General features: G+C 46.2%; 1 protein-coding gene across 1 annotated transcript; it reads left to right on the top strand.

Annotated features, from left to right (window-relative positions):
• The first annotated feature begins 241 nt into the window (after window positions 1-241).
• On the top strand, window positions 242-21,146 carry IRS2 (insulin receptor substrate 2). The gene is made up of 4 exons (XM_054973955.1): window positions 242-3,520; window positions 12,067-12,116; window positions 16,724-19,851; window positions 20,060-21,146. The coding sequence occupies exons 1-2, from the start codon at window positions 346-348 to the stop codon at window positions 12,072-12,074; spliced, it is 3,183 nt and encodes a 1,060-aa protein (XP_054829930.1). The 5' UTR covers window positions 242-345; the 3' UTR covers window positions 12,075-12,116; window positions 16,724-19,851; window positions 20,060-21,146.
• The last annotated feature ends 1,910 nt before the right edge of the window (window positions 21,147-23,056 follow it).

The raw sequence follows: 23,056 nt of genomic DNA, 5'->3' as shown, positions 1-23,056 counted from the left end.
ACTCCCGCCGGCAGCCCAATGGTGTCTGAGAGTCCTGCAAGAGACCCTCCCTCCCGCGGCCCATTGGCGGAGTGCGTTGTCTTTTACGCGGCCCTGCGCGGCGCGATAGGAGGAGCGGCGCTGGACGGCGTGGCCTCCTCCCCTCCTCGCGGCCCCCCCTCGCCTCCAGCGCGAGCGTCTGGGTAACCCGGCGGGTCACGTGTTGTTTTGCTCTTTAGCTGGGGCGCGTAGAAGCGCGAGGAGTTCCTGGCCGCGTCCGTGGTCCTGAAGCGGGAGGAGGCGACTGTGCCGGGCTCGGCTCGGCTCCGCGCTGGAGCGGCCGGCGTAGCCGTCCCGGGCCGGGGGATGGCGAGCCCCCCTGGGCAGGAGCCGCCGGGCAGCCCCTCGGCCGGCCTCAACCTCAACAACAACAACAACCACCCGCAGCCGCCGGAGCAGCAGCCGCCGCCGGCGCCGTCGGACGTGCGCAAGTGCGGCTACCTGCGCAAACACAAGCACGGCCACAAGCGCTTCTTCGTGCTGCGGGCGGGCGGCGGCGGCGGGGAGGAGGCGTCGTCGGCGCCGCCGCAGCCCGCCCGGCTGGAGTACTACGAGAGCGAGAAGAAGTGGCGGAGCAAGGCGGCGGCGCCCAAGCGGGCCATCGCGCTAGACGCCTGCCTCAACATCCACAAGCGGGCCGACGCCAAGCACAAGCACCTCATCGCGCTCTACACGCCCGACGAGTACTTCGCGCTGGCGGCCGAGAGCGAGCCCGAGCAGGACGCCTGGTTCCGGGCGCTGACCGAGCTGCTGCGCGACAGCCAGGCCGCCCCGGGGGGCGCCTCGCCGCCGGCCGCCGAGGACGCGGGCTACGGGCCGGCCGCGCCGGCGCCCGCCTACCGCGAGGTGTGGCAGGTGACGCTGAAGGCCAAGGGCCTGGGCCAGAGCCGCAACCTGACGGGCGTGCACCGGCTGTGCCTGGCGGCGCGCACGGTGGGGCTGGTGCGCCTCAACTGCCCGCGGCCCGCCGTGACGCTGCAGCTCATGAACATCCGCCGCTGCGGCCACTCGGACAGCTTCTTCTTCATGGAGCTCGGCCGCTCGGCCGCCACCGGGCCCGGCGAGCTGTGGATGCAGGCCGACGACGCCGTGGTGGCGCAGAACATCCACGAGACCATCCTGGAGGCCATGCGGGCCCTGCGCGAGCTGGCCGAGTTCCGCCCGCGCAGCAAGAGCCAGTCCTCGTCGTCGTCGTCCTCCTCGGGCGGCGCCGCCGTCGCCGTCGCCGCCTCGGCCGCGGGCAGCCGGCCCATCTCGGTGCCCGGGCGGCGCCACCACCCCCCGGCCCTGGGCGCGCTGCCGCCCAGCCAGACCGGCCTCCTCCGCCGCTCGCGCACCGACACCCTGGCCCGGGCGCGGACGGCCAGCGAGGGCGACGGCGGCCGGGGTGGCTCGCTGGCCGGCAGCCCCCTCAGCCCGGACGCCGGGAGGCCCCACTCGCTGGCCGCCGCGGGCAGGCCGGCCCGCTCGCTGGCCCTGGGCCACTCGGCCTCCGTGCTGGCCAAGCTGGCCTCCGAGGCCGGCCTGCTCGCCAAGCGGCCCTCCAGCGCCTCCGGCTCTCCCGGCGACCCTGCCGCTTTCATGGCCTTCGAGGACTTGAGCTCCAGCCCCGGGGGGGATCCGCGGCCCTTCTCCTCCTCCTCCACGGTCAGCAACCCCAGCAACACCCCCGAGACGCCCCCGGGGCAGCAGCTGGATGGCTACATGGCGATGGAGCGGGGCCCGCTCGGCCTGTACCTGTGGGAGAGCGCCCAAGCGGACAAAGCACCCAGGAAGCGCACCTACTCCCTGACCACGCCGGCACACCAGCGCCCCTTGCCCCTTCCGCTTTCCTCCGCCTCCCTGGATGAGTACACGCTCATGCGGGCCACCGTCCCTGCAGCGGGGGCTTCTTCGAGGACAACCTACGCCCCTTATCCAGAGGACTACTGCGACTTGGAAATTGGCTCGGGGGGCACCAGCAGTAGTGACAGCTCCCATCTGGGGCGCAGCGGTGGCGGGGAGGAGGGCTACATGCCCATGAGTCCAGGGGTGGCGTCTGCCTCACCAGGGCAGGCTTCTTCGAATGCCTACATGCCTATGAGCCCCACCAGCGTGTCAGCCCCACAGCAGATCTTGCGGCCTCGCCCCTGCAAGACCAGTAGTGAGAGTTCTCCCGATGACAGTGGCTACATGCGCATGTGGGGTGCTGGCAGCCGGCTGTCTGGGGAGAGCCCTGACGGCAGGCTGGTCAATGGCGACTATATCAACATGTCTCCCTTGCTGGTGCCTCCTCTTCATGGACTTTCTTCCACCTCTTCTGCCTCGCCCCTGCCTTCGCCTGAGGGCTTCGGTGCTCTGGGACCCGGAGTCCGATCCAGCTGCTTGTGCGGTCCTTTGGCCCATGCTTGCCGGGGTCGGCCCAATGCTCTGGGTGATGAGAAGGACGGTGACTATTACGTGCATATGAACTCGCTAGCGGGGAAGCCGATCCATGCCCCCAAAGGGGAGCCTTTCCCCCCCACTTGCCACCACAGGGTGATGCCTTCTCCCATGCGCCACAGCCAGACAGAGAGCGCTCTCAGCCGGCAGGCAGGGTTGCCTGGTGGTGGTGTGCGGCCCAGTCGCCTTTCCTTGGGGACATTGGTGCCCGGTAGGAACGAGGAACCCCTTCCACGTAAACTCCAAAGCTCCAGTGGGGAATATGTCAGCCTGGGCTACCCGCTGGTGCCAGCCTGTGGCATTTCCTCGCTTGGCCCTGGTGTGGGTGAGCGTCCTGATTCCCCTCTTTCCAACTACATGAACCTCAACTTTAATGGGTCGCAACTGGGCACTGCCTCAGTGGGATCCATGGATGAAGTCCTGTTACCAGGCTCCTGCCCCAGCCCCGGGCAGACAGATGAGCATTACCTAAAGATGGGGATGGGGGTGGCTTGCCTTTCTAGCCCGTCTTCTGAGGTGGGGGACTACGCTGAGATGGCTTTTTCAACAGCAACCACCCCGCCTCAGCCCATTTCCCACAAGCTGGAGAGCCCTCGTGTCACCAGCCCCGTGGCTGGCTTGAAACGACTTACGATCTCGGGAGTGGAAGCCTTTCTCTTTGCCAACCCTCCTCCCGATCCCAACCACGGAGCCAAAGTCATCCGGGTGGATCCTCAGGGGCGCCGGAGGCACAGTTCGGAGACGTTCTCTTCCACGACAACCGTGACCCCCGTTTCTCCTTCCTTTGCACACGTCCCCAAGCGGCTCAACTCTGCTTCTGTGGAGAACGTGTCCCTCAGGAAAAATGAAGGCTTGGCGGAGGAGCAGAACAGCAGCCCGATGTGCCGGGAGACCTCGGCAGGCTTCCAAAATGGCCTGAACTACATCGCCGTGGATGTGGAGGGAGACCCTCTGGCAAATGGCGACCCAGGCAAGGCCAAAGCAAGGCAACCCCTCAATGGCACTTACGCTAGCATGGACTTCCAGGCCCACGGTGTGAAAGAAGCGGCTTCCGTGAAAGGTCAGTTTCCTTCCTTAACGTGCAGTTTTTTGCCTGTGACCTGTGGGATTTTGAGGGAGCAACATCCAAGGGGGAAAACAAACAGTGCGGAGATCCACAAACTGTAACATGTTTTTAAATGCTTCTTTTGAGTTCACAGGGAGATAATTTATAGTTCTCTGAAATCATTTAAATTCAAGTAGCTGGACCTCAGAACGGTTATGTTGAATTCAACCACACACTAGTGTTTGCGTGTTAACTGTGTAGTTTCACACCGTTCATTCTCCTACAGTGAATACTCCGTTCACTTTATTTATTTAGATATTGATACCCTGCTTTTCTCTCCAGTGGGGGGACCCAAAGCAACCTACAGCATCATTCTTATTTCCACTTTAGCCTCACAACAGCCCTGTGAGGTGGGCTAGGCTGGTCTGATACACAGGGTTTCCTCACGTACCTGGGATCACCATTAATGTCTTTGCCTGCAAATTATTTCTGTATATGATACTAAGTCCATTCAGTGTTTTGATCGGGCATTTCTCAAATGAATACTGAACAGAGTTACGAACAATGATGAGGCTGCATTACTGGTAATCAGTTATCAGACAAGCAGGAAAGATCTCGTAGGTGGGGTTTGATTAGCATATAATGATGTGAGCTTGCAATAGATATTCTTCCAGTATCAGTTCTTCAAAAGTTTAACTGAAAAGGTTGCATTCCAGAAAGAAGTCAGTTTACTTTTTAAATGATGGGGAGTGGAGCTGGAGGAGAGAACTTGCAAAGATTGTCTAAAACCTAGCGTTTAACAAAATTAACATTGTAAATAGTGTGCCGCAATGGGCATGAACTGTAGCGCCCAGGTGCCTTTTTCATCTTGGGCTAAGCAGGTCATGTGATGACAACACAACACCTATTCCTTTAGAGCCATGGACCAGTGACCTTGAGTAAGGGGGCAAAGCGGAGAGACAGAGAATGTGGGCCAGGTTGCAAAGCCACTCTGCCATTTAACTGGCAGAACAAACGGACTTCTATGAAGAAAAGTATCTTTACGGTTAGTTACCTCTTAATGCACCGACCAGTGCTTATGGCCTAGTTATCCCACCAGTTTCAGTTATTTCTAAATGCATTAGGGATGTGGTGAAGGTGATTTAAGAAGGGTGTTGTTGTTTTTTACGCCAGTGCAAGATGGTATGTAGGATGTCATCACCAGCCACCTCTGTTTCAAAGGCATGTTGCCTTTCGGTGCTTAAAAAGTGCTGTTGCTACCTTGTTCGGTCTTGGGATTTCCAATTGGCACGTGCGTATCGTTCTGACGCTAAATTACAGATTGATAAAAGGAGTAAACAGCACTGGGGTGTATGATTGGAAAGCTTACTGAGAGCTGAAATTGTAAAAATAGAAGTGCATCCTCCATTAGATCAAGTGTGCTGGCTAAAAAATAAAACACATCTTCACTGAATGCAGGCCCTTTGTTACAAAGGACATATTAATTTAAGCAGTTTTTTTAGTAACCAGATGCTGCTGTGTATTCCCTGGGGGCTGACCTAGTGATAAACATCAGAGGTGATCTGCCTTACTTTTTTGTGTTGAACTGATATCTGAATAAGAAAGCAGAAAACTATTATTTAACTACCCTTATGAGTGTCTCTTATAAGAAATGGCTCAAACCTCAATTTTTGTAATGCGAACGTATTGATGCATTAAATTGAAGGAACGACCACATTATGTTTAAATGAACCAGTTGAGTGGGTTTGCCGCTTTACTGAACAACCCAGCTTTAATTGAACTTTTTTCAGAACCTTCTATAAGAAGTTTTTTTTAATAAGGGGACAGTTTCATATACAACAAAAAAAAACCTCCCAGGGTTAAGCTTTAAAGGTGTGAAAACCAGCTCTTTAGAAAGGTACATTTGAACTTCCGACCGTGGCTTAACTAAACTGTTGTTAGGGTAATTGTTTGGACTCACCTCTATTAATTATGGTATTGCAGTGTGGTATTGTGGTTAGAGTATTTAACTAGGATCTAGGAGAAGCGGATTCAGATCCCTGTGCTGCCATGGAAACTTGTTGGGATGACCTTGGGCTAGTCACAGAATCTCAGCCTATGCTACCCCACAGGGTTGTTGTGAGGATAAAATGGAGGAGAGGAGAATTATGTAAGCCAGTTTTGGGTCTCCATTGGGAAGAAAGGTGGGGTGTACACAAATAAATAAATAGGATCTAAAACCATGCGCTGGGTGCACCAGAGTGTTTCCTTGGAGGGAATGATTTCTGCCCACAAAATGTGACTTTTTCACCTCCATGTTGCACCCCAGAATTCTTGGGTCCGGGCCAAATCCAAGCCTATATGGTCTGAAGTTGATTTAGCTACTATACAGTTCGCCTTAACTCTGGTCTCGTGTGATGTATGCATGTGGATTTTCTGGTTTAATCCTGGTTTGTCCCCTAAAACACCGTCCTTGCATACCATGGCTAAAGAGACTGGTCGGAACAAAAGCATTTGTTGAGGCAAGCCAAGGTTTGCCTGATTGTGAGCCAAGTTCAGATTTCCCAAACTTTAAAGAAACCATTGTCTCATGCTACGTCTGAACCCGAGCTGTAGTTGATGCAAATAGTTAAGCTAAGCAGTGTAGACAATAAACAGGCACTTAGTTGTTTCGATAAGAATATTTTTATTTTATAGGGATTTGGTTAAAACTAAGAGGATCGTTACACCAGAGCAAGATGGGTGGGGAGAACTTTCCAACAGGACTGGCAAATACTTTATATTCCTTGGTGTAAATTTTAATCTTCTGGAATTTGTGCTGTATTTGTAGGCGACAGCTCTGCCCAGAGCTGAATATGCCAATCTCCTAGGCACTATTATTTATGGAATTATTTCTACTGCATCTTTCATCCCTCCCAAAAGATGCCCGGGGGTAGTTCATCCCACTTCTAGGCGATAGAGGGACCAAATGCCTGCAATTGTTCTAGTCTTATTACGCATTTGAATGTAGGTGAACAAGGAGGACAGCAAATGCTTCTAAGTTCTGCTGGCCCTTTTCCTGTCCCTGTTTCTTATTTGGTGCTTTTATCTTAAGAAGTCCTATACCTGTAGTCAGTTTCGTTTAGATGGACAAGTGGAAAGAGAAGCGATCCTTTAGAATAGGCAGGAAATGGGGAGCGCAGCCCTAAGAGCCTTTTCCTCGAAGTAAGTCCTATTGAGTAGTCTTGATTAGGATTCTGTATAGACCCACTTGGGATTGTGCTGTGGATCGCTTGCATACTGGAAAAGGGTTCCGGAAGAAAGCAAACCGGGCAAAATTCTTTTGGAATGCAATTATCACCTGTGATAATAATGGATGCTTTAAATCGGGCATTACTTTTAGGGATATTGCTCGTTTCAGCCATTAAACCAGCTCATTTTGATTTGACATTTTAAAAAATGTTCTGTGGGTACTGTGTTGGCCACCTGAATAGTTTTGTAAATGGCTCTGTGTGAAACTTTTTGTTTAGGTTAAACGGTCCCTTTCCAAACTGTCGCGATTAATATAAAATGGATTAAGTTGGATGGTGGAAAGTGAACGGTTATTCATACCAGCAGGAAGGAGTCCGCTTCTGGTTGTTTGGATTCTTTTTAAGATGGCAACTGAGGCTAATGTTGTCGTCTTGTGTGTTGCTTTTGGAGAAATAGCTCAATTTGTGGGGCTTGGTTTACTTGCTAAAGAAGTGAAATCTTTTGCAATGTTGAAATTAATTTAAAAACAAGATAGCTTCAGGGAATAGTGCTTTAAATTTAATCCCTTTAAAGTTTTTTTAAAAAAAAGATTCATAGCCGTTTCAAGGAATGTAGAAATGAAAATACTTTCTAACAATTGGACCGAAAATCAAGTTTAGTCAGTCTGTATATGTCAATCTTTTTCCAAAGTGCACCCTTGCGTTGTGCTACATTGACAGTGCAATCCTAAGCAGAGTTACTCCAGTCTAAGCCCACTGATTTCATCATGCTTAGACTGGAGTAACTCTGCATAGGATTGCACTGTAAGTCCCATGTTCACAAAGACATGTATACGCAGTTATGGGGACGTTGTGACTATAAACACAAGCATTTTTGTAGAAAATGACTGGATCGAAGTAATCAATTTCAAGTTTTAATGGATCTGATATTTCCACAGTTTCTCACACCCCAGATTAATTATATTAAGGCCAGTTTGATTATTCCAAGAATATGCAACAGAAAGATTGCATGCTTGGTTATGAGAATTTTTTTCAACTACCTTCTGGTTTAGCTGTCTGTGTCTGCCACTTTATGTGCTGCACAGTGGCATGAATGATATTGGGAAGATTTACATGCTCAGGGTAATGCTAACTGCCACTTTGGGGTTAGGAAGCAATTTTCCCCATGCCAGTTCAGCTAGGGATCCTGACAGTGTTTTGCCATCTTCTGGGCATGGAGTCAGTGTGTGTGAGAGTGGTGGTGGGGGGGGGAGAGGAGGTAGTTGAGAATTTCCTGCATTATGCAGGGGGCTGGACTAGATGACTCTGGAGGTCCCTTCCAACCCTATGATTCTATGACTGAGCCCCCAGAGATTTATTTATTATTTTATTTAGAAAATGTTGACGCTGCCTCTCCCAAGAATCTGTGTGAGGTGGCATACAAAATAAAAATTATAATAAAATGTTAAGAGCTATTAATTAAAACCCAGCATTATGTGATAGAATTGAATTAATCAGTTTAGTAGAGCTTTGGTTTTCCTACTGTTTGGTTGCCTTATACAATCAGCATCCTCTCCTAGAATAGTAACTGTCTTTATGAAATTAGGTCCTGGGGGCAGCATTCCCCAAATTTTGCACACTGAGCAATATTTACAAGTTACAGTAAAACATTTGCGGGGGTAGTAGCCGTGTTAATATCAGCAGATCTTTTTAAGTAGTACAGTGGGGTTAACTACACACTTTGTAAGAAAACAAATGCACACACAGAGCACATGGATGGAGACACTCGTTCTTCTGCGTATACATTTCCTTGATAACGTAGTTGCATTGTTGGTATAGTCAGGTTCCTTGGAGAAGAAGAGGTTCATTCTTTCTTTCTTAATCCTCCACTTCTGCAACTGTAATGGAGCTGCATAGGTTGGTTCTTTACGGTCAAGTGATTACATACCGATGTGGACAGACATTTTTTCCGCTTTTCATTTCAACTTAGCCAATTCTGTAGAAATGCAGCCTTGCAATTTAGCAAAAATCCCCACACATTTTAGCCCTTTCACAAACCATATATATAATTTTAGAATAGGGAAGAAATCTGGAAATTTCTTAAAGGTGTTTTTTTTTAGGCAAGAGAAAAACAAGAAGAGCCGTGCTGGATCAGACCAGTGATCCAGCTCGTCCAGCCTCCTGTTTTACCCAGTGGTCAACCAGTTACTCTGAAGGGTCAACAACAGGAGAGCTAGTTTGGTGTAGTGGTTAAGAGCAGCAGGACTCTAATCTGGAGAGCCAGGTTTGATTCCTCACTCTTCCACTTGAAGCCAGCTAGGTGACCTTGGGTCAGTCACAGCTCTTCCAGAACTCTCTCAGCCCCACCCACCTCACGGGGCGATTGTCGTGAGGTGTAACAACACACTTTGTAAACTGCTCCCAGTGTGGCATTGTTGTTCTGAAGGGCAGTATATAAATGTTGTTGTTATAGAGGCCGAGGCCTTCCTCTAAAGCTGCCTCATGGCTCATGGAAGTGTTAGAACTTGAAAACATTCTAAATATGTTTTCAGAATATTTTCTCCTTTTTGGATTTATAATTTTTTAAAATAACTCAGAACCCTTGTTACAGATCAGAGATCAATAGATCCCAAAGTGGGTGGCAGCACCTCCTGGGGAGTGGTGGGATTACCTAGGAGGGTGCTAAGAGGCAAGGGGGGGCAGTGGAGGTGGACCCCTTTGAGTGTGTTATTCACTTGACCAGGCTAGAGCAAAACATCTTCCCTGCTTCAAGTTTCTGCCTCGGCATGGTGCTGAAATCTTGTGGAAACTATCAGAATTTTTAGTAAACACGCCACCAGTCAGACCGCTATAGTTTAATGAAACTAAAAAAAAAAATTCATTGGATTTTGAATAAATGGTGCGATTAATTGTTATGGTTTTGAATGTTATTGTTATGATCTTACTTAGTGGACTGCTGTTCTGAATAATTCTTTTTGTAGGGTAGGGGTACGGTGAGGGACACTGTGGATGAGTTTATGGAACCAAGAGGGCGAAAAGTTTGGGAACTTCTGTCCAGGGCTTTTTTTCAGCTGGAACACGGTGGAGCAGAGTTCCGGAACCTCTTGAAAATGGTCACATGGCTGGTGGCCCCGCCCCCTGATCTCCAGACAGAGGGGAGTTGAGATTTCCCGGAGGGCAATCTAAACTCCCCTCTGTCTGGAGATCAGGGGGCGGGGCCACAAGCCATGTGACCATTTTCTCCGAGACCACTGGGTTCCACCTCCTCTTTTCCCAGAAAAAAAGCCCTGCCTCTGTCATAGATTTTTTAGGACTAACAGGAACTTGAAGCAGCCTAAATAGCCCAGTCTAGTGCAAGCTTGTAAAAGCTCAAAAGCTAAGCAGGGTAAGTCCTTGTTAGTTCTTGGATGACCAATATTGATGCACAGAGGAAGGCAATGGCAAAATATCTCTGCACATCTCTTGCCTTGATAACTCTGTGAGGGGTCTCCATGAGTCAGTTACAAGAAGACCACTTAATTATTATTTTAATGGGAACTTACCACACCCCAAAAGTGATGCAAGGCTCTCTATACTCCCCCAGCCACTCATTTACAACTTTATACAATTACTGCCCAATCTTTGTACCATCTCAACTCTGTGGCATGTTTGACAAATCTAGACTGTGCAGGTGCTGTTGGAAGGGCAGTAAATGTTATGGGTACAACATCTTACGTTGAGGTTATGTTCGTATTTTTGAAATAAAAACCTGCACACATTCATAGTTATGAATATGCCAAATAATTCTGTGTTGTGTCCTAACCAAGTAGTAATGTAAGCAAACGAAGTTCTATACAAAAGTAATTATTAAATTCAAAATTAAGTGCTGGTCTGCTCTTTGCTAATTCCAGTCATTCTTGGCATTTGGATCATACTTTCCTGTTCCTTCAGAACTTTTGGAAACTTTATGTAAACGTATGGGAGGGAAGGCAACATGGTATAGCCCGATCTCATCAGCTCTCGGAAGCTAAGCAGGGTCAGCACTTAGATGGGATACCACCAAGGAAGACTGCAGAGGAAGGCACTGGCAAACCCCTTCTGCTTTTCCCTTGCCTCGAAAGCCCCAGCAGGGGTTGCCATAAGTCAGTTGTGGCTTGATGGCACTTTACACACACGCACATGTAACTGTATAACATTATGCAGTGCCATAAAGTTGGCCTGATCATATATAGAATATAAAAGATATTCAGGATGTTAGACTAGCAATATAAGCTTAGATCTTTCTCAAATCCTTGAAAAGACCTTCAGATCTTTGTAATAACCAGTTGTGACCTGTAGTGATGGGAGTGGGATTGACATCCTGCTTTCCACTCGTGGACCCAAAGTGGTGAACATACCCCTCCACCCACCCACCCCCAAATGGTTGAAAGCTCTATAAGGTGTGCTGGTGACTGGGTAGTAACTGCTTATGGTGCATGGTTACTTATTTTGCTTGTTGCTTATATTGTTTTGCCAAGTCTAATATTTTATGGCTCCCCAGATTGGTGACCAGGTGAGATCTTCAACACTTAGAAGGGTGATACAAAATGAATAAATGTGTATATACGAACACCAGCACAAGGTGTTTTCGCTTGATTGTATTTCACCAATAGCTGATTGTTCTTCTCGGCAGCTGTATTAAAGCTGAAGTAAACTTTATAGGACAAATGTGCTGTCACTGTGAATACGGGCATCTGATCTGTGTTTACTGCAACAATGAAGGGCAGATGACACATTTCCAGTCATCCTGGAACCTGCATTAGGCAGCTGTGATCTGTCACAATCTGGGTTGCAGGTCAGCTGTTATGTCTGAAGATGCCAGGCTCAACCCTCACTTGCCTCAATAAACTCTGATTAGACACCAGAACCCTTGGAGCAGATATGACATGGTATAAAATGTGAGGTGGTTCGAAAACAATTAGAACCCCTAATCAGTGTGCACGGAATAGAGAGCAACCAGTTAAGTTATATGTGTTCCTGTGTTTGCTATTATTAGCGGTACTGTAGATAGGACACTTGGGAAGTTGGAGCAATTCAAAATCTTCTTTCAAAAGGCTTTGGACAGCTGCATTCTTTTAGGAATGTGTCTCCCCCAAAGGTGGGTGGGATTTGGGGGAAATGAGGGATTTTGCAGGAGAGGATAGATTGGCTGGAAGGAAGGAAGGTGGCAGGCACGGGACTCTAAATCAGGAGTGGCTCCCAAACTGAGCCTCAGCATTTCAAAGCTAGAGATGGTGAAGCACAGCTAGACCCAACGTTCCCTGCTTTCTTGCCACACCACACAGGACATCAAGGAAATGCTGTTAAAGGACTTGTGAAGGGACCTCACCTTACCCTTTTCTTTTCTTTCCCCAGTTTGTTAGAATTGTTGCCATGTTGATCCCAGAGAACAAGAGACCCAGTCGGTAAGGCACTCCTTTCTTTCTTTTTTTAAAAATGCACTAGCATATATGTCTCAAAGAGAAATGGAAGCTTAGAATTTCATGGACCTGGCCTTATTTGGGCACTAATGCTGTCTCCAGTTGTGAAGAAAATTGAACTATGGTTGCCATTGTAGCCATACCATAGTAAGATTTAAAAAAAAAAAAATTAAAGACTTGCATTGGTTTATCTTTCAGTCAATTATGCTATGCTGTGCTGTGTTGTGTTTTTATTTTCTACCAGTGAACGTTGTTGCTGATGGCTCATTTTTATTGTTTGGATTACTTGGTCATGGGAATGAAAGTGACTTAAATCCAAACATTTTGGCATAATGAATGAAAGACGCAGCTGACTGGATATGCTGCTTTGCGGGTTGCTGCATGTGAGAAAGTACTTGCCGTAGCTGGTGCTCCTCTAGAACTTACAATGTAAAGGCTTTCACTGTTGGGGAAAGAGGTCTGTGTTGCATTTAATTCCAGTAACTTAAACCACCAAAAGTGCATATCTACAACGGTGCAGTCGATTCTGATTTCTTCCCTGCCGTGTATTAGATATCAAATAGCCTTAAACGTGTTCTTTATTGAAACATCTAACATTATAATCAAATTTGATGTTTGTATTACACAGCTGAGTCCAGTAACGGTACAGGCACATACACATGGTAAAATACTTAGTTTTTGAGATAAATATGAATACTAGTATATTATGATTTTTATCATAAATATCTCTTCTTCCCCCACCACCCGGACACACTCAGTAAAGATATAAGGGAAGAACTTGGCAGAATATAGAGTTGATACAGCAGTTTTCCATAGCAGGTTAGCAGGGATCCACTGCTTTGTGTATTTTTGATGCCAGCATGTTATGAAAGCCTCCGGCCGAATGCTTCCTCTTCGGCAGATGGCAGCCCCAAGGCTACACACTCACCCCTAACAAGTAGTGGCTGGACCCCACCACCGTTCTGGACAGTACAAAAAGGCAATAATTTTTCCTCCTGCTCTTCAAAAATGGTTTTTCTGCTGTTTCTGTAACAGTCTGATAACTTATTTTGGATTTTAGGCCAATTCTTTGTATTAGGATAGCCGTGTCCTCTCTAGCTCCTGTATACAGAAAGATGGATGTTCTCAGATTCAGAGAATGCAGGCAGTCCTAAAACAAAGATGGCTTCCTGGATAGGAAATGCACATGTCGAGGGTAACCATATACTTGTGTTTATTTTGTTGCGTGTGCACACTGTGGGAAGCTGTAACTGAGAGTGAGATCCTGCCCTGTATAAAACAGTGAAACAAAATGCTTGCTTCGAGCTTATTACAGGAGTTAGCCATGGAATGGCTCAGCATCTCTTTGAAACCCAGCCAACTTACTATTCTAGAAAGAGCTTTATTGCATAGGAAATTAAGGCTGGACTATTGTCTTTAGCCACAGTGAAAAGTCCTGCAGCTGAATTCCCTCTGATGTTAGCTTCTCCTCTGCAAAGGGAAATATGATACTTTCCCACTGTGCAGACAAAACACAAACCCTGGAGAGTCACCTGAATTTTGCTTAGTCGGTGTGGATTTAGTGTCAGTGAAGAAAGGAGGTGTAGTGACTGTATGCTTTGAAAGTTGACTAGAAGTTTGAGTGCTTCTGACTGTTGTAAGGTCAGAGTTGAGCAGTTGTGTTACTTGGCTCGTTTGGGAGTCTTCCTTTGGGGAGCCACATGTTTGTCTGTGTGTGTGTGTGTGTGTGTGTGTGTGTGCTCTCTCACAGGAAAGGGAGAATCCAGTTCACCCTGTTGGTCCATGGATGGTGGCTGTACAAAGGATGCCTCGCTAGCATCCTCTAAAATATTAGAAAAAGGGCTGAGCATTGCACTGAAAACAGGGTTTGGTGCTGTGCCTCGGTTCAGATGGGAGCTTCTTCGTCCAAGCAGTTGTAGTTTTGAAGGGGAGTTAGTTTGATACTTCAAGAGTAGTCCTTTTTTGTATGTGTCTTTTAATATTGTATGTAAGCAGTTTTTAAAACTGGCTCATGAGCAGGTATTTACTCATGAGTAGGCTGTTCACAAGAAGGCCCCTTTGCTGCTTATGGGTACCACCAGCTACTCTCTGAAGCAGGCCATGGCTCTCTTTTCTCCCCTCCTCTTCTCCCATATCATACTGCTTTTCATTTCTTCTACATGCTGGAAAGAAACTGCCCCCCCCCATTCAAGTGGGTGGTTGGGTGTTTTATTAGCACTCCTCCCTTGTTCAGGAAAGAACTGGCAGGGATAGTTTGCAAAGGTCGATGCAACCTCTTTGCTGTCTCACCCAGTCATACTGAAGATACACAACTGATGAAGATCCAGAGGAGTTAGCCTTGTTAGTCTGTAGTAGCAAAATCAAAAAGAGTCCAGTAGCACCTTTAAGACTAACCAACTTTATTGTAGCATAAGCTTTCGAGAATCACAGTTCTCTTCGTCAGATGCAGAATATAAAATGTTGTAAATAGGTTTCTATAAATCTGTGTGTTTAATACGTAATTTTCAGAATGGAGGCTAGGTCCTTGTTAAACTAGGCACCGCATGTTAAAGAAACAATAATTTGGACACAGGGCCCTTCACATTTGGGACTGACTCAAATGAGCAGCTGTATTGTCGAAGGCTTTCACGGCCAGAGAACGATGGTTGTGGATTTTCTGGGCAGTATAACCGGGGTCTTGGCATTGTAGTTCCTGATGTTTCGCCCGCAGCTGTGGCTGGCATCTTCAGAGGTGTAGCACCAAAAGACAGAGATCTCTCAGTGTCACAGTCACAGTGACTGTGACACTGAGAGATCTCTGTCTTTTGATGCCACACCTCTGAAGATGCCAGTCACAGCTGCTGGTGAAACATCAGGAACTACAACGCCAAGACCCCGGTTATACTGCCCAGAAAATCCACAACAACCAAATGAGCAGCTGTTTTCTATCCCCTTGCCCAATCCACAAATGTCACCTTTTCCAAAGTGAGAGCGGGGAGACGGACTGGCTGCCCTGGGGGCTCTTTAAACTTGCTGGGCTCTATTTTTCCTGCCCCTCGTCTCTTCCCAAACTGCCCAAGTGTGACTTTTCGTTTTGAATTGGTGGAAACTGTGGTTGCCTTTGGCTTTCTGATTGATTTTCGCTTTGCTGAAAAGACAGGCCCGAGTTGGCACTTAGCCTCTGCCACTGAAAAGAGCCTGGGCGCCCTTTTCTCTTTTCAGGTGTAAGGCTTAAGACTTGGTAAAGAGGGACTTGCGGGGATGTGGGAGGTCCCCTGTCCCTGTATGCATTTTGTGAGCCTTAAACCCCCCTCCCCAATACTGTTAAGCGTTTTGCTTGTAAAAAGACGAGTGGTGTCAGGCCAGACATGGGAATGTTCTCTTCTCACTAGGGTCTGCTTCATTATCTCCTCCGTCTGACATCTCATCCCTGCAACTGATACAAGTGACTTGAGTTTAAGTGCCTTACACTAGGCCTTACACTCAGGAAGGGCTGACTGGGGATCTGGACCCTTCCATTCATAATGTCTTTGTGCATGATGGGAGGGGGGATATGGAAAGAGCTCTGCGTCTTACAGAAATTTCTCCATGTGCAGATGGTACAGTCCAGGGTGGGGATTAGGATGCATCCTAAAGAAGTAGCTATGAAATTCAGTGAGTGCATACAGATGAACCTATCTCTAGGAGCTGGCGTGGGATTTCTTTGTAACAGGCCCATGCCTTTCATTTGGTTCAAAATCCAGCACTGCTTTTCTGTTTTCTTCCACATGTTCGACACCAGGATTCCCCAACATGGTGCCTGTGGGTGCACGGGCACCTGCCGATATTTCTCTTGGCACTAAAGTGGGTGAGCCATTATAAGGCAGGGTTCTTATTGATGCCCTCATTCAAATAAAGAAGGGCTTTCCACTGGAGAATCAGGAGGACGGGTAAGAACATGGGCTTGCCTCTTAAGTGTGTGTGGTTCCATTACCCCTTCAGGCTTTCCTTCTTTACTGGAGGTGTGAGGGGCTAAGTTTGCTGAAGCCATTTTGGTTTGGCTCCTCCTCTTGGGGCAGTCGTTTTGCGATGGCACACCACACCCTCTCAAAATTTCAGATGTGCCTGCTGTCTCAAAAAGGTTGGGGACCCTTGTTCTAGGCCGACAGATGTCTCCTGAAAAGAGATTTTTTTTAAAAAAAACGTTTATTGGTTAAAGGTTTGGCGGCTTTTAATTTTCAGAACAGACAATCCATTTTTGTAATTTGGAACATTGCTCTTGGCAAGAAGGTGCATGGCTTTGTGATTGTCGCAAGAGCTAGCCAAGTAGCCAATCAGCACTCTGCTCTGCCCTTGGGGGGGGGTATACTATGACTCTGTGATGTCACAAAGGCCAGCCAATCAGTACTCTCCATGGAGGCTTCTGCTAGACACAGGAACAACTGGTTGTTCCTGAACTCTCGTTTCCGTGGGAAGTTCGTCTGTCTGGTGAAAAAGAGCTGCATGAGGTTCTGCATGCGGATCCAGCAAGGATGACCACTTATGCTATACATAAACTGAACATATCCTGACTGTACCTTCTTCCTCCTTGTCGCAAAATTTACTGACACTTTTCTTTTTCTTTCTCTTTTCAGAATGAAAAACAAAACAAAAACAATTTTACCACCATGCCCTAGATGTCCGACGTTTAAAAAAAAAAGCTGCTTGGTAGAATTTTTTTAAAATGATTTTCAATCGGAAGCTGCTTTACGGTCCCTTTTACTCTATTTGATGTCGCTTTATATTGTCGGGAAAGCAGCCTGTCTCAATTCCCTGGGATGCATTGCAAAACTCTGCTGCTATTTGCATAAACTGTGCTTAAGATAATACCCTTTAGGACTTGGAACCTCTTCAGCGAGCTGTTTTGTTATACACGTGGCCATTCACCTTGTCAACACAGATGAACTGTATTTATTGATCAGTATGTTAGGAGATTCAACTATTCACCTGCTCCAGCACTCAAATCTGGTGATTACTGGCATTCTTTCAAATCTACTACAGCACTACCTCAGTTAAAAAGCGAAACTGGATTTGTATTGCTGGTGTACCATTGCTGGGATCTCTCCTTTTATCTCTGTGCTGAGTGTGGAACAGTCTATCTGCCTTATTTAATACAGTCAAAGAGTCCTGCTGCTTGCTGGTTTGAGTGGTTCTCACTCCCTGGCCGCTGTGTTTACTTATCAGGCAAAGCCCAGAGTGGGAGCTGGAAAGGTTAAGCCAAGATGAAACTTGTTAGATTAGACTTTTATCAAGATATTTATAATAATAAATTAACTAATGGAAACAACAGAGCTTAATATCATTAAACTGTATTTGGTTGTTGTTCTTTACCTCTGACACATTTGTATAATCATCTCTGTCTAAGCTTTTTAAGTACTTCACATTGCAAAGACCTTTCCCCCCCTATTTCTGTGCTTACGTTCATCAGTGGACCCTGATTTTAGCTGCATTTTTAATAACCAAAAAAACATTCCCATACACTGACATGCTAGAAATGCAAGGGTACAATGGGTGGTGAACAGATTGAAAACACGGTTTTGAACACAATATCGTCTGTGCAATCCTATGCAGAGTTACTCCAAGCTAAGTCAATTGATTTCATTGGGCTTAGACAGGAGTAGCTCTGTATAGGATTGCACTTTGGGTCACTCCGTCAGGTCTATTAATGCCCTCGTGCTAGGAATGAAATGTTCCTGAAAAAGAGAGAGAATGAAATTTGAAAGGGGAAAGAGGCAAAATCTCCACCCATTCTTCTAATAGTTCTTGGCAGGTACAGACTCAGTATTTTGGTAGGAAGAGGGTCATGGCTGCTGTTTTCACAGATGTGATGCTTGGAGGTTGTTTCAGCCTTGTGTTGCTCTTTGTCTATATTTGATTGACTAAACAGACTTTTGGAAATGTAAAACTGTTTCCAGGGTGCCTCCCCTGAGCCTTGTACGACAGACGTAGTCTGTGAGCATGTGTAACTTCATGTCAAAGTGTTTGTGTTAAGTATATACAGATGGTTTCATTCAATTTAAAAACCTCTGTAGTTGAATATTCACGGCATCACACACTGGCGGACTGAGCCATCAAGATGGCTGACATGGCTTGAGAAACAAACCTCATTATCTCGGTTACCTGTTGAACCAATATGGTTGTGTAAGTTATTTAAATACACTCTGTGGTGATTTGTGATTAAAATCCCCCCCTCCCTTTCTGTAGGTGAAAAACTAGGTGGGGACTGTAAACATGTTTTTAGTAGCATGAGGGTTAAAAACCATAGCTCTGCAAGTACCAAGACATTCCTTGCTCCTTGGTTTTCTAAAGAGTCACTAAATTAGATATTCTTGTGGAATTATTGGTGCTGATGTGAAAGTATGAAAAGGCAAGGAAGTAGGCAGGCTGCTTTGGACAGATACATTTTAGTAAGTGCAATCTATTCTCCTGAAGGTGTGCATGAGTGCGCACACACATACAAAAGTATCTGGAGGTAGTCTCGAGGCAAGGCCCAATACAGTAAATACGGTGCAGATATAAGAAGTCTAGTATCACCTCTCTTCTTGGCACCAATGGTGTGCAGACCCAAGTATCTCTTTATCAGATTCTTACTGTGTATTCTGAACTGGATTTACCAAGGAACAGTGTCTGGCAGTGTCTGGCAGACACTGTAGTATGCTGTGTAACAAAATCCTTTTGCACAATCCTTGACGGGCTGTAACTTCTTGTTTACACGGCATTCCGTTAACTCCTCTTTAGTGCAGATGTGTGACAACAGCTTCTTTATTAGAATGTTTCAAACACTGGTACTTGTCTCTGACTTCATAGTGTGTTAGTGAAATCCCCTGGAGCCCTTGCCCCTAATAATAATTTTAATAGATTCTTCAATATGTGTGTTAAACACCGGGTGAACTTCGTTGTCATCACACTTCCGGTATTTTCATAGTAGCTTTGCATTGAAGGCCTCAGTGAGATACTTGCACGTTTTGAGATTTCCAATCTTGAACAGCTTTTAGCTCCCTCAATTCCAGCCAACAAGCCACAACACTCAACAGTCTTTCGTGTACTGATGCCGCATTTGGAACATGGCCTTGATTTCTGATCCTAGTATGTCAAAGTGCTCCATTAGTCCTGAGAGACTGAATTCGTCTATTGTGGCCAAAAGCTATCAACATGTCACAGATGGTACATGAGTGAAACTACTCTTGTAGATCTTTCACTACCTTTTAAAATGACTTGCTGTGTAGATGGTTTTCACAGAAAACTTGACATGGGAACACTCGTACTAATTTATTGCTTTTACAAAACCTCTCCTTGCTCTATTGCAGACGGTTACTGGTACGTTGTTTTATTATTCCGAACTAAATTGTCTTTTTCTTGTAAGCGGCTGTGTGATTAAACCTGTTCCCCTTCTACATGGTTTTGACCGAAAAGCAATATATCAGGAAGTATTTGTCTAGTTTATTGAATCTTGAAATTCCTTGTTTGAAAATTGAGAAACCAAGGGGAGAGCGGCTGTAAAAATATAATTAAAATCCAGTGTTTTAGCCTACAAAAGGGGGGGGGATTATTTTCAGCAGCTGACAATGTAATTTTGTAGCTTGTGTAAACATTTCTTCAATGAGAGCTTACCCAACCAAGTCTGTCTTGTGTAGGATGAGATAATGAAGGTGGTTCTTTATGCAGGGGCAACAGCCTTGATGGCGCTTTCCCAGCTTTGAGCCACACCAGAGAGTGTGATGCTGTTGGTGTTTCTGAGAGCCAAGCTACAAGTGACACCTTACACAGGTTGGACACTTGTCAGCTTCCCTCAAGTTCTGATAGGAAATGTAGGCATCCTGGTTTTACCGCTTGGCTCTCCATTACAGCTGCAAGACCAGGACGCCTACATTTCCCATCAAAACTTGAGGGAAGCTGACAAGTGTCCAACCTGTGCCAGGCGTCACTTGTAGCTTGGCTCTCAGCTACAGATTTTTCTGAACCTAATGAAACCAACCAGATATGATTATCCCCAACATTTGCCATGTAATGAGCTTTTCTGTGTTCCCATATTATGAAGGTACGCTACATGTTTGCTTTTCTCGAAAGCTCTCTATGCGAAGGAATGAACTTTTATGTCATTGGAAACAAAGCATTATCTCTTCATTCTGATGGAGACGAACGGAGCCAGAGTGTCTTAATGCTCAAGCCGAATGCAATGCAAAGTCTTCCTGCTTCCTTGCTGAATCTTAGAACAGAAGATTGTATTACAAGACAAACCTGAATGTAATTCCCACCCACTTAGTGTTCCTTTTGAGGGCATTGGGGGGGAGGGTGATCTTACAATGCATATGCTGGTGAAAAAGTAACTGATATGTAAATATCAATCTTACCTGTTCTGTTAAGCAGCCCACCTTCCTGCCGGCACGGCTATAATGAAGATAATTGCATACGATGTCCCCAGCTAATGGGGACACTGAATGCGGTACGTGCGGAAACCAAAATTTTAACTTCTTTCTGGTGGGGCTTCTGGTATTTCTTGATGCCACAGCAAGTCGGCAGCATCTTAAAGGAACTTGAATCTATAGCAAGTTCTTGTCTATACTGTACATTTCACGAAAGGCATATGCAAATATTTACATTCTTAATTTAGTTTACAATATGGAACCAAAATGTATAAACATTAAGTTTGATAAAACTTTGCAATGTATATTTGGGGTCTTTGTATATTTTGCTTGATTTTTCTCCCTTAAATTTTAAAATATTTTTGGCTATGTAACAGAAACAGTTAGTGAATAAGCAGTGTTTTCTTTTTGAATACATAATTATTTCTGAATATCAAGATATTAAATATATTTCTTGCTATTGTGATATGACAAGAGACTTATCTTGCTGTGTCTTCCAATGTACACGCTGTATATAGGAGTGATCGGTGATCGTGCTGGGATGAGAATACTTGGAACTAGAGTAGCGTCATGTATTTAGTCTGTATCGATCCTGGCTGCTCTCCTTAATAGCCATATGCAATAAAATGTTATTTATTAAAGGAATAAAAACTTTGAGGGCCTGTTTTCTGCAGAGGCTTTGTTTGTTAATACGAAACCGTTTTTGTCCATACCAAACAAGATGGCTTTTTATGAATAGTTTATTAGGAAGTAAATATTAGTGTGCCTTATGCTAAAGCATGTATATAACATATGTTGTGGCACAAGTTAGACATGACAGTCCTGTAAAAGTAGTCTGCGTTTTGAAGCCATCTTTCTGTTGTTGACAATGAATTCTGAAATGTAATCTCTGGCGCAGCTCCTGTCCTCCAGTTTCCCCCTACAAACTCATAATAGCAGACTTCTAAGTGGAATCCATACCAGACAGACATTTGGGCAAATGAACTGGAAAACTGAAATTTCTTACCACCACCAGTCACAGCTGGATCCTCCAAAAATGGCGTTTTAAATTTTTATTTCATTTATATCTCACTTTTTCCCCCCAGTGGAGACCAGGGGTGGCTTACATCATTCTCCTTTCTTTCATTTTATCCTCTTGACAACCCTGTGAGGTAAGTTAGATGGAGAGTAGGTGGCTTGTCCAAGGTCAGGTGGCAGAGTGGGGAATCGAACTCAGGTCTCTCAGATCCTAGCCTGCCACTATGCCACACTGACTTTATTTGTTCAACATTTTATTCACCTGCCCTACATCAGTATGCATCATTGGAGGACAAGCCTCCTGTGCATAGTAGTGAGCAACTCCTGCCTCCAGCACCCAAATGTAAGCCACTAAACTGTCTGGTGAGATCCCAACATTCAATGTCAAGGGGGCACATAGAAATTCTTAACTGCTAACTTTTCCAGTGCTTCAGTCCTGTTCCATTCCCCATGTTTAGAGACCTAGTCCCCAGACCCAGCTTGCTCACTCTCACTCTTGGAGTCTCTCTACATGAAACGCCTCGTGTTTGCCAAGTGTGGGGAGATGCAATGTTAGTCGGAAAGCATAGTTTAAAAAAACAGCCAGCAGAGCTCGCTCCTCAGAGGGTTTGTTCAGGTCATCTTCGCCTCCCTGAAGGCTCTGTCAATTTCATCAGTCTAATACTGTGTAGGATTGCAACCAGAGGACAGCGAGGAATGGAAATGGGCTGGAGCTGCCTTCCAGAGCCGAGCTTGGACCAGGAGAGATTATAATGGGCTGAAGTTTCCCTTCTGGCATTTCACAGCCCCTTCACACAGCTCCAGTGTATAGCAAAGCCTTTGCCCTGCCGCCGGCTCTGTCCTTTTAAACACTTCATATGTCAGATGTCTCATGTAGTGTCGCTCTCTCGCTCTTTTCAACCTGCACTGTGTATTGTGGGTACTTTTCCTCCCCCAGCAGTTTCCTTCTAGTATCAGAAATGGGATGCACTGGAAGTGAAAGGAAATAAAGGGGTAGGTAGGTAAATGGAGGTATTCAACTTCACACTCTTGGAAAAAATTGAAACCCCTGACGAAGAAAGCTATGGCTCTTGATAGCTTATGCTACAATAAAGTTGGTTAGTCTTAAAGGTGCTACTGGACTCTGCTATTTTGCTACTGCAGACTAGCACGGCTAACTCCTCCGGATCTATTAACTGCGACGTATCTCATACCACAGTCACAGCATTCTTTTAGCAATTCCTGGCTGACTCTTCCGTTTTTCACATGGAAACCATGCATAGGGTTGCCCATCTGTTCTGCTCTGCCCATCTGTTGGGCTGGTACCATGCCTGCTCACCAAAGCAGTTGGGCTGTGTCAAGAATTGCCAGGAGGAGGATTACTTCAAAGGGCATCCTGTATCAGCATGCTGGCAGGATGTCTTGGGCACTCATCCCATCCTCTGTCACAGCTCGCGTTGTCTCCCAGCTCATTTCTGCATATTGCAACAAGTGAAATAAGCTTGCTAGGAAATGCAAAGACAAACTTGCTTTGTTAAATCCATGGCAAATGAGAACAGATCTGTTTTC

This window comes from Eublepharis macularius, chromosome 1 (genome assembly GCF_028583425.1).
Source record: "Eublepharis macularius isolate TG4126 chromosome 1, MPM_Emac_v1.0, whole genome shotgun sequence".
NCBI classification, from domain to species: domain Eukaryota; kingdom Metazoa; phylum Chordata; class Lepidosauria; order Squamata; family Eublepharidae; genus Eublepharis; species Eublepharis macularius.
The sequence above is the reverse complement of the archived record's forward strand: the minus strand, read 5'-3'. Positions and strand labels throughout refer to the sequence as shown.